Below are 12,509 nucleotides of genomic sequence, written 5' to 3'. Positions count from 1 at the left end.
TCCTCACAAAAAAAATCAATCTAGAAAAATTGAAATCTTGGCTAGTCATAGCATCTTTCTATAACTCCTCCCTAATATGGGAAGGGAGATCAATCATGATGGAAGAAAAAACCTTTAATGACTGCATCTTTCACAAGGAAATTTGCTATGGATTTTTTTTCTGTTTTGGTAATAAATTTGCTATGAATTTCCCATCTTATAACAGTGAGTTATTTTCCAATTCATGGAAGACAAATGGGACTTAAAAAAGATCCAATTTTTATTAACAACCCATGGAACCATCAACGACTTGATTGAAACCACAACTGCAACAAAATCACATTCAGTCCAAAGCTTCTACATATTCAACTTCATTGCTTTAAGAAGAACATACGTCAGATCGAGTGGCAGATCCACCATCAAAATCGTTCTCAAACCAATGAAAAGATTAAAAGAATAGAGAACTCTACCATCATATCTCTGAAGATTCCACCCCTTTCCTGGCACTAGCCCTTCCAAAATTCCCCAAAGAGCACCGATTAATATTCAATTTACACCAATCTCTATCTGGAACACACCAATAGACCTTAACGATAATAGGAGTAGGAGTTGGACAATTGGAAAACTAATCCTTGCAATAAGCAGGTCATTCACTGACTCTACTTAACCCTCCAAAGTAAGATTTAGCTCTCTTAGGTCTCGAAAAATTGATAAGCAAATGAGCCTGGTCGATTTTGCCTTATTATCTGTGAGGACAATGGGTTTCACAGACCTCTCCCCATGAAAAGAGAGATATGGGTCTGATGGTCTCTATTAAGTGGGAGTCACCACCTAGATCAAGGTGTAGGACCTATAGCTAAAAATAAGACGCCATCCGAACGATCTAACCATTAGTTAGGGTCCGTGTTAGGTTGCGATCTGAGGAATGTGTTGGACAACTTGGTCCACCTAGTAAAAACCAACGTTCAACCCTAGGTATTTGCATTTTATGAATGGACGAATGGACGAGCTAGGATTAATCGTGTTAAATATATACACCTAATGTACACCCAAAACTAGCATACAACATGCTAGAACATGGTAGAACACAAGGCAAAAAGGAGAAAAGATGAAATTGACATATCTTCGTACTACACAGTTTGTATACGGGATGTAAAGCAGATATACTGCTAATATCACATAAGAGATCATGGTATAACCCTTTTTTTTTTTTTTCTAGACCTAAATATCAGCCATTATGTATTGTAATAACATAAGAAAAAGAATGTACAGAAAAGCCATCCAATATCTATAGACAACAGAAAGAAAACTCACAATTAGTGATTACTCTTCCACCTTCGACATTGTCATCAGCAGAACGAATAGACTCACTCAATAGAGCACCAAAAACTCAACTAAACCTATACCATGGTCGATCCTCTAAATACCATTGGAAGTGCTCTACAGTAAAATTTGGTGGACAGATCCAAGAATGCGAACCCAAGATTTTAGCTTCCCTTTTTACCAAACGCATCAGCCACATTATTTATCTCGTGATAACAGTGCTACAATTATCTGGTCATTGCAAGTGTACAACAATATAAAAGAACAACACTAGCCATTTAAACAAGTGTATAATAATACAAAAGAAAATAAACCATGGGATAGCCCAATAATAGGCTATTATTAACAACCCTAACAATGGTTCAGATCAAACCAAACAACTTAAGCCCATTACTTCTTAAGCCCATGATTATCAAAAGCATAAACATTATATAAACATACAGTGGGTTTAAACATGCAACGACAGAATGATGCAACCATATTCAGTTATACCAACGGGGTTGATAGCCTAGTGATGAAAATGCCTTCAACCCATCACTGCTCGACTTGACTGGTTGTGGGTTCGAGTCTTGGCATCTCCCACTATCGCCCGTTGGTCCTACGAAAGCTTCGCTTGCCATAGGGGGGCTTGTCCTTGGGGCTTGGGGCTATTATCACTACCATGGAGCACCCTTTTTCTTTAAAAAAAAAAAAAAAAAACTTATTCATTTATAAAGCATAAGAAATAACCATTGGTCAAACCAGCACAAAATTTAAAACAGTGACTCATAATGAAATAACTTAAATCTATTTCATTATTTTTTTAATAAAGCAAAGTTCTAAGATCTCAATCGGTATTTACTTGAATGATGCTACAAATCTCCACCAAATTATGTGGACAACCCATAACAAGTGTCTTTAATAAAGCCCATAGCATAGTGATTTGAATAAGGGCGATAGCTCATAATGCAAAGGATAATGGTAGCTTATCATATGGCCCATTACTTGATTACTGATTGAAGCCCATTACTCTTCTATTTAAGAAAAACTATTGGGGCATTAAATACGAAGGTGCGGAAACGATTTGGATCGTCCTACTGGTAGGGTCAGATATTCAAACAACCATTAATGGAGGATGTAGATCATTAACTGAAACTCCACAAGTGCATAGCCTCCACGCAATCTTAGCCCTTTCACAGTGAGTCTTTCCCACACATACAACTTTGCGTTCCTTTTGAGTTCAAGCTCCTCCACAATAGTTAGGGTTTTCACAATAACCCTAATTACCACTCAATCACTAGTGTAGAGAGCAAGAGCAAGAGAGAGGGAGAGGAGCACAGCTTTTAAAGGAGGAGAAAATAGAATCGTGTATTCACATTGTTTTTTAGAGTTCATATATATCTCCAACCAAAATCTCTATTAGTTAGAATTGTAGATAAACCCAAATTCGGCATAGAGATTTCCTACTTGGAGTCAATTACTCACTAAAATCAATCTTAGCATTATTGATAAGATATTAAATAAATAGTAAATTACTAATTCCTTTTCCTAACAATCTCCTTTATCCTACTATGAGATCCCATTTCATAAGAGGATCCAAAATCTTAAATCACGAAAAAGAATTCATGATCATCTAATGTTGTATATATGGGTTAAACTTATAGGAAAGGGGTAGGATCCCATTGGGATTCCACCTAGCATACTATGTGTCTTACCTGTACTGTATTCATAATACATGGTTAACCAATACATATGCTACCAAGTAGATGTAACAGTCATTACCCAAAAAAGTAGTTGCTTATGCATCTATACCCCACTGAGCAATATCACATAATTTATTATAGGGCATGTGTTAAATACTGTCAAGTCCCCAATGAACCGAAAAGCCATTTCAAAGATTCCATATACTTGATTGGACCAAGAAAACATTTCCAAAATGTTCTTAAACATAAATAATGATTTATATTAATTTTTTCAAATATTAAAAAAAAACATTTTATTGAAATACCCTCATATCTGGATTTTATTCAATCAAATACATACTTTCTCTCCTTGATATTCTCCCAGAAAAGGGTAATAGATTCCTTGTTGGGAATCTCTTTAGAATACGATCCAACACTACGAGTCACGCACCGATATATAGTCAAAGAGACATCAACCATTGGCACACCAAAACTGTAGTGCACTGCTCTCTAAACCCGATTTATTGACCAGTTGGTTTGGGTTGGTCATGTAGGGTCCAAACCAGAAAGGGTTGATGCGGGTACCTTATGGTATATGACAGCAAGGGTGACTTCGAATGCGGGGTGGATGGATAAATTTGAGCCAGTGTCCAATGTGGTTCGTATGCTTAAGCCATACCCTTGCACGTATCATAAGGCTATGTACGAGTAAGGAAGGTATGTTGTCATATTAGATGATGAGAATTTGGTTTACAATAAGTGGCGGGAGTGAAATACTCGTTGAGAACTGTTTCCCACCGAAATCCAAGAAGGTTGGCTGTGTTTTGGGCCAACAAGTGGGTAGTCACAGGTGGGTACGACCCTCCCATGTGACCCCCTGTAGGGAATGTGGGCCCCAGTATGCCCAATTTGGGTGATCACGCGTGTTTCGAGTTCCCTGTCTTAGTGAAGTCATATGTGTCCGGTGTTACTAGCTATCTCGCTCGACCTCGCAGCTTAATGTGATTCGGGTCATAAGATGTCAAAGCCAAACACACCTTAGTAGATATTTATGTCCCAACTATAAATATCATTTACTCTTCTCCCATTTATTATTTCAACAAGGTTAATGGAGAGGAGTAAAAAAAAAGGGAGAAGAAGAAGGAAGAGAAGGGAAGAAAGTGTGGGGAAAAGTGTTCCCCGCTTGTTGCCGAAGCCGTATCTCACCGTTTCGATGCTAGGAAGGTGATTGGAAGCTTGAGCACTACGTTTTGAGGTAGGTAAGTGTCAAAATCCCTTGAATCTGGTGAAACCCTCTTGTGTGGTCAAATCAAGGAGTTAAGAGAGAGTCTATAAGTTGTGTTTGAAGGTTTTAAAGAAGGAACAAACAAGATCTAAAAGCATTTAAGTGAAATCTTGAGTTGGAGGAAGGATCTTAGGTTTTGTTGGGGTTTTCTTGAGCTTAAAGATATGATTTGTACCCAAATCTTGATTTGAACTTAAATCTAAGTTGTATTCATGTGGATGAAGTCTTAAATGTGTGAAAAATGCGAAGGAAACAACTCCCTCGGGTTCCCAAAAGGTGGGGTGAAGAAGGGAAGTAGGACAGCAGAACCAGCTGGACACTGGTGGGTGGCACCGGTGGGGTAACCAAACCCATCAATATATAACCCACTAGTCTTGGCTGGGCCCCGGGGTCCTATCAACAGGTAGGGCCGACGAGTACCTAGGTCCACTGGTAGCACTCGTCGGTGTGATTTGGGTGCTGCCTGCATGGGTAGCTTGCACAGGTGGGTCCTCCTACCCACCTGTATGACCCACCTATGGTCCAATAAGCTCTGTTCGAGCTTAAACTTCATCGACATCCTCCTTTGCATTATTAAATGTGTCGTGACCATGTCTTTCATTATTTTATGGTCTCAATATGGACGTATTTTAAGCTTCATTTCTGTGTTATTCGCACGTTGGATCTCACTTGTACCGAGTGTGTACATTCTTATACGTGAATAGGCAAGTGGGGAGAGGATGTTAATTTTATTTTGGAGTGTTTAATTGTATCATCTTCATTTTATACATCATCTTGCCATTTATGAATGCCATCTTCATGCATATGTCTTGTCTATTGCAGGATGCATTTATGAATCGTTATGTTGTATCTTTAAATTTCTTGTTACTTGCTTTGAATTATGAGCATTGATCATTTCAATTATCGGATGATGATGATTTGTTGGATATGTGATAAATTACTAGATTAGATGCCGTAGTCAGTTAGGAAACGAATGCATTGGTGCACCGTGAAATGGAACACGAAAGCACTATGTGGTTGTACTATCTCATATAGATGCATTGGGTTTAGGTTGATATTCCCTCATGCTATGATTTTTCCCAATAGGGATTTAGGTGTTGGTTTACCACTGGGGGGAAGAGTTGGTCGCTGATCGCCGTGGAGGTTAGAAGTATACCTGGCTGATCATTAGGACAGTTGGAAATCTTGGTGATATATTCAGAGGGCCGAGCGTGCTGCATTTATTTTCTACTGTGATTCGGCCACAATTTACTTTTATGTTGTGGTTCGGTCATGACTTATTTTTTCGAGTACTCATGGCCAACCTTCTCCAACAACCCTATGGGTGTATCACGGGATGGAAACGCGTCTCGTACCTGGGATATATACACATTGTGGTTGTGAGTAGCACGTAACCTATGACTTAGCATTGTTGCTTAGGCAAATAGGCCTAAAATGAATTATATGTATATAGAATCATTTGAAATGCGGTTGCTTGTTTGCGTCTTTCTTTCCATTTACTGAGCTAGTGAGCTCACCCCATGTATATACACCTTTTTAGATGATTTTGTAGGTTTCCCTATGAAGGAGCAAGAGATGGGGCCCATTGATGAGTTTCTAGTAGGGGACTAGTGAGTTCTGGAGGTTTTGGGCACGGTGTCGGGTGCATGTGCAAGGGCTGCATTGCAGGGCAACAATAGGGATTACCGTGCATCACCTTCTTGTATTCTTTTGATGTATTTCCCTTTTGAGATCTAGATATTTAAATTATTATTTTCTTATGTAATTATCATGCCTACGGGCCCACATGTATATATACTATGTATAACAATTTGGGTATCAAGAGTAGTGGAGAAATTTACAGATGTACATGATAAGTCTTCCGTTGAATTATCAAATTTTATATTCATATCCTGTGGTGTATGTTGTGTTGTGGTTTACTGTGTCAGATGATCCTAGTGATTCTTGGGTTACCCGGAGATAACCTAGTCACCGGTCTGGTTCTATGTGAACTGGGCGTGATAAAAATGTGCAGTGCGTATCCACATTAATAAGAACCCCTTAGGTCAAAGTATTGATCGTAAACTACCTAAGAAATTTCATTTTCTTATAAAGCGATAGTATATCATGTGTGAAAATCTCAAGTGATCCAGTTCAATATACACACAGTATGTGACACTCACATTTGTGCCCTGAATCAACAACTTTAGGTACACACAATGTGACCATCATGAAGACAGGGTGTTCAATCTTGCCCCTAGTGGTGAATAATTTTAGATTAACAAACCTATGGACAAACTGAGCTCAATAAATAGTCAAGCTAATTAAAATTAAATTGAAATTTTTAATTTAAATAAACAAGTTTGTACATCACAGCTAATTTCTCATAAATCTAATGCCCATGTTCTCAACCTGTTTCTTAAATACACTAGGCGACAAACCCTTAGTCAAGGGATCAGACAGATTCTGAGTAGAGTCAATCTTAGCTATGGCTATATCACCACGATGTATAATCTCACGAATTAAGTGATATTTTCATTCCACGTGCTTGTTCTTCTAATGAGCTCTTGGTTCCATCGCTTGCCCTATGGCTCCCCAGTTGTCACAATACAACATGATGGGATGCTCGACGAGCTCAAAGACCAACCTAGATTGGTCAAGAATTTCTTGAGCCAAACCCCTTCCTTAGTTGCTTCACTAGGTGCCAAGAATTTAGCCTCAATAGTGGAGTTGGCTCTTGACTTCTGTTTGGCACTCTTCCAAACTATAGCACCACCTCCCATAACAAATACAATTCCTGATGTAGACTTTCTGTCATTTTTGTCAGTTTAAAAACCCAATTCTATATAACCCACAACTAATAACTGGTCAATACCATAGATTAAGAAATAATCCTTCGTCCTCCTCAAATACTTGAGGATGCTTTTGACAGCAGTCAAATGCTCCTGTCCTGGATTAAATTGATAAAGGTTCACAATCCCTACCGCATGACAAATGTCTAGTCTAGTACATAATATTGCATATATGAGACTCCCTACAGTCGAAGCGTAAGGGATTCTCTTCATTGCCTCAATATCCTCAATAGTTTGAGGACACTGTGATTTAGATAGAGTGATTCCATGCCATAAGGGAATACTTCCTTTCTTGGAATCCTACATGTTAAACTTGTCCAATATTTTTTCAATATAAGTGGATTCTGACAAGCCTAACATCCTATTCTTGCTATCTCTCACAGGCTTTATTCCTAAGATGTAATTGGCTTCACCAAGATCCTTCATTGAGAACGTCTTGGATAGCCACACCTTTGCAGATGAAAGCAATTCCACATCATTTCAATGAGCAAGATATCATCTACATATAGGACAAGAAAACAAATGTTATTCCCACTGGACTTCTTGTAAACGCATGGCTCATCAATGTTATGTTCAAACCCAAACTTTTTGATTGTTTGATCAAAATATATATTCCAGCTTCTGGAAGGCTATTTAAGACCATATATAGATCTCAAAAGTCTGCACACTTTGTTTTCTTCCCCTGGGGAAGCAAACCATTCTGACTGATGCATGTATATGACCTTATCTAAATGTCCATTAAGGAAAGTGGTCTGTACATCCATATGCCATATTTCATAGTCATAGTGTGCAGTAATCGATAATAAAATCCTAATGGATTTAATCATCGCTACTTGTGAGAAGGTTTCATCATAATCCACCCCTCCTTTTTGGGTGTAATCTTTTGCCACTAGTCTTGCTTTGAAAAGCTCCACATTACAATCCACACCTCTCTTCCTCTTGAAGATCCATTTATATCCTATAGGCTTAATAACTTGAGATAGATCCTCTAGAATCCAAACGTGGTTGGAATGCATAGAGTCAATCTCAGAGCATATGGCTTCCATCCATTGAACAGAATCAATATCCTTCAAAGCCTCTTTGTAGGAAAATGGGTCTAACTCGAAAGTGGCAGAAACCATGTGAAACTCTTCCACCTTTTAATCATCTTCATTGAGAAGTGTCAAACGAGTTGGAGGCCTGATGGACCTCCCACTCCGTCGAGGCTCTTGGGGTTGATTCACTTCAGTGTGTATGTCAGTGGGAGGTACAATATGTGCAGAAGGTTTTTAGTCATTAGATATTTCTTTTATGAGCGCTAGATCCAATCTACAAGTGACCATATTCTCTTCAAGGAACGTCACATATTTACTAACTAAAACCTTCTGATCAACAGGGTCATAGAAGTAATAGCCAATAGTTGTTTTAGGGTATCGTAGAAAGTAACATTTATTTGTTCGAGATTCCAACTTATCTGTTCGTTGCTTTCTTACATGTGCAATGCAACCCCAAACCCTAATATGTTGTGGGCTAGGCTTTTGCCCATACCACAACTCAAAGGGTGTTTTAGGAAAAATATAGATGGCGGTCAAAAGACCTCAAAACGACGCAAGTAATTTTGAATAACTAAGCATAGATTGAACCATATCTAATAGGGTACGATTTCATCTCTCTGCTACACCGTTCTATTGAGATGTTCCTAGGGCTGTCAACTGATAAAGAATCCCAGCTTACTTTAAATAGTCCCTGAACTCATATGATAAGTACTCTCCTCCTCGATCTGATCAAAGGGTGATATACTTACCTATTTGCTTTTCTACATCAGCTCGGAACTCTTTGAACGTTTCAAAGGTTTTTGATTCTCAGTGCATTAGGTAAATGTATCCATATCGAGAGTAGTCATCAGTGAATGTTACAAAATATTCATAACCATACCTCACTTGAACATTTATGAGATCGCATACATCGGAGTGTATTAAGTCCAACAAGTCCTCAACCCTCTTACCTTTAGATGAAAAGGGTTTCTTGGTCATTTTTCCTTGTATATAGGATTCACAGGTTTGGTAAGTTTCTACCTTTAGACTTTTCAAAGGGTCATCCTTGACCAACCTATTAATTCTATCTACTCCAATATGACCTAACCTAAGGTGCCAAAGATAAGTGGAATTATCTAGAGCTGATTTTCCTTTTAAAGTTATGTTTGAAAATTCATTTGCCTTTAAAACAGGTTTTAAGAAATACAAATCATTCTATAAATAAGCAGTTGTAATAAACAAACCATTCAAATGAATAGATAGTTTAAATCCAAATTGAAATGAATATCCATCAACAATCAGTTTAGAAATAGAAACAATATTCATTCTAAAGGAAGGAATATAAAAACAATTTCTTAGAAGTAAAATTGATTTTTTTTTAAATGCAAACTAAATTCTACTATAGCCTTTGCTGTGGCCTCAGCTCCAGTTCCCATCTTGAGACAAACCTCATCCTTGTTGAGTCTTCTTATCATCCTGACCCCCTGCAACATATTGCAAATATGGGTGGTTGAACAAAATTCAGCCAACCATGTATTAGATGGTTCTTCTGACAAATTAGACTCATAAAAAACATTGGTTTCAAATATACCTTCATCTGACTTCTTTAGAGTCGTCAGGTATCCACGAAAATTTTTCTTCCAATGTCTGTCCTTTTTATAGTAAAAACAAAGTCATTTCTCAGGTTTCTTGCCCTTCTCCACTCCCTTACTAGCCACCTTAAGGGTCTTACCCTTATTATTCTTCTTCTTCTTCTTCTTCTTCTTCTTCTTCTTACTTTTCAGTTTAGTGGAAGAAAGCTTCTTTTTAGTAGAAAATGCCTCAAGCTTTTGCTTCTTAGATGTCGCCTCTACTTCTTGCAACATGTTGCTTAGCTCTGGAAGCTCTACGGAATTTTATTCATATTATAATTACAAATAAAAGATTTATCGATTTCCTGAGGTAGTGAGTAGAGTATAACATTCGTTTTATAGTTCAGCTTAAAGGATATCTCCATTGCTTCTAGTTCTTGGAAGAAATTATACAATTTCATCACATGGTCGATAAGTGAAATCCCTGGAGTCATCTTAGTGCTGTGGAGGAGAGTGACAAGCTGATGATGTGCATGTTTGTTTTGCCTACCATACAGCTTCTTTAATTCCTCCAACATATCTTTAACAAAACTTAAATCCTTTACAGAATCCTTAATGGTTTTGTCTATTGAATTCAAAATAAGGAGCTTGGCCTTAGAATTGTTTTGTTGAAACAACTCATAGGCAACTTTCTCCTCGCCATCCATAGTGTCAAGGAATGAAAGTTCTTCGTCTTCAATGACAAACATTAGACCTTCTGCAGTTAGGAGCAATTTAATGTTCCTCCTTCTATCAACATAGTTGGATTCAGTCAGGATATGGTCTTTAATGAGGATGACATAGTTCATTTGGCTTGACATATTGAAAATCTTCATGATATATAAGAAAAATTAGTATGATGATTATCATTAAAAGAAGGGGCAAGTCTAAATACAACGATTACCCGCACCTTAAGCTTCCCTTTAGCTATGAGGTGTGATTGAAACATCTCAACTCTTATGCACATAACTTAGCCTATCCGAGTTCATTATATAAATGTTTGTTGAGTGTACTATTCTGTCCGTCTCGAAGACTTCCAATACTTTTGGCCACTTGAGTGTCATGTCCATTTCTATCGGTTAACATACACTCAAGTCAAGTGTATACCCTTTATTTCGGGGTGAATCATAGTATCATAGGCTAGTGTCTACTATCGCAGTACACCTCCCACTGACCATGTTCTCTACCTATCACATATGAGATAAATGAAAACAATCTCAGAGAACTACTCAAGCATTATCCTACCGGCATCTACAAAAGTAGATCAATTTGACCTCTACATCTACCAACTAAGGGAGGTCATGAAATCCCACCAGTTAGGGTTTTTTATATCACACTTGCTTTTAAGTTTAGGGAAATAGGAACTATCATCTATTCTAAAAACACAATAGGGTGATAATATCACCATACATCATATCTAACTAGGAATCATAAAGTAATCATCCACATGAAATATAAAATAAAGCCTTAGTGGTTATAAGATAGCATCTAGAGTCAGATTGACTTTGTCATCATATGCAAGCCATTTTAATTCCAAGATGGGTGGGAGTAACATAGCCTCTTAAATTGCTCACAGACAACATAATTATATGATAATGCAAATGCAAATAATTATAACCATGATAATTTTTACATTGAAATAAAACAAAACTTGATTCTCCATCTTCCGCTGCTTCCTCTAAGCAATCTCCTCCTTTAATCTTTTCACGATCAAATAAAATAAGCTTAATTCTATTACATTCCTTTAAAATAAAGAAAGCTTGGTAAACAAATCCACCATTTGGGCTGCCCAAGGGGAGTACATACTTTTATAAAAAAGAAAAAGGGAGAGAGAGAGAGAGAGAGAGAGAGAACAAAATACAAGCCACCACATAAATGCATGTCATACTATCCATATATCCATTAGCATGATCCATTTTTAAATCCCATAACCACTAATAATATCATAAATATCAAACATATTGTGTATTTGATCATTTCAATTTTATTTCAATAATGAGGAAAACAACAATTATAAAAACCACATGAAAATTGCCAACATTTGCCAATCATAAATCTAATTAAAAAAATAAATAAAATTTAAGCCCTCACAAGGGTTTCTAATAAAAACACGTAATCATACAAATATGATTCGTAGCAAAAATGGGTTACCGGTTTCTAAAACCACTACTCAACACTTGAGTTATAAGCTAATTTGGGCAAAAATCTAAAAATTAGCATGCTGGCCCATAATAGAATAAGCCTATTTAAGTAGAACATAACTCCTTCTATTCAGAAAGCAACCTATGTAAGTAAAGCCCATTTGAACTTTAAAATATATCAGGTCTATTTGGGCTCTAAAACTTAAAACATTAAGTTAAGAAATATCAGGCCCAAAAGATGCATATCATATATGCACAAAACCCCAGCCCATAAGCCCATACAAGTTTAAAAACAAAGATAAATATGACTTAATTTATAAGGGTATTTATGTAATTTACGGATAGAGTTTCACAAACCCTACCCTAATTTTTTTTTTCTTCCTTGGCTGCATGACTACAACTACTTGCAACTTTTTTTTTTTTTTTTTAACATGCACTGTTTCTGCAAATAGTGTTCACTATTCACATGAACAGTGACACACTGTTCAAACTGCATATTCATGCCTTGGCTCCTTAGTTTCAAGAAAACCTTTAAAATAAAATAAAATAAACAATAACAAAAACCAATGTTTTTTTTTTTTTTTTAATTGAAAAAACAAAATTAATGGATCAAATACACAATATCATAAAATTAAACGAAACGTCTCTCCACTAGTAGGGAGCCTT

The 12,509-nt window shown here is 37.0% G+C and overlaps 1 protein-coding gene across 1 annotated transcript; it reads right to left on the bottom strand.

Moving 5' to 3' along the window:
- Positions 1-9,977: 9,977 nt before the first annotated feature.
- LOC122059091 lies at positions 9,978-10,538 on the bottom strand. Its single transcript, XM_042621787.1, has one exon. It carries the CDS (start codon positions 10,536-10,538, stop codon positions 9,978-9,980), a length of 561 nt encoding a protein of 186 aa, XP_042477721.1.
- Between the last annotated feature and the right edge of the window lie 1,971 nt (positions 10,539-12,509).

The sequence above is a fragment of the Macadamia integrifolia genome, chromosome 13 (genome assembly GCF_013358625.1).
Source record: "Macadamia integrifolia cultivar HAES 741 chromosome 13, SCU_Mint_v3, whole genome shotgun sequence".
Classification (NCBI taxonomy): Eukaryota; Viridiplantae; Streptophyta; class Magnoliopsida; order Proteales; family Proteaceae; genus Macadamia; species Macadamia integrifolia.
The sequence above is the reverse complement of the archived record's forward strand: the minus strand, read 5'-3'. Positions and strand labels throughout refer to the sequence as shown.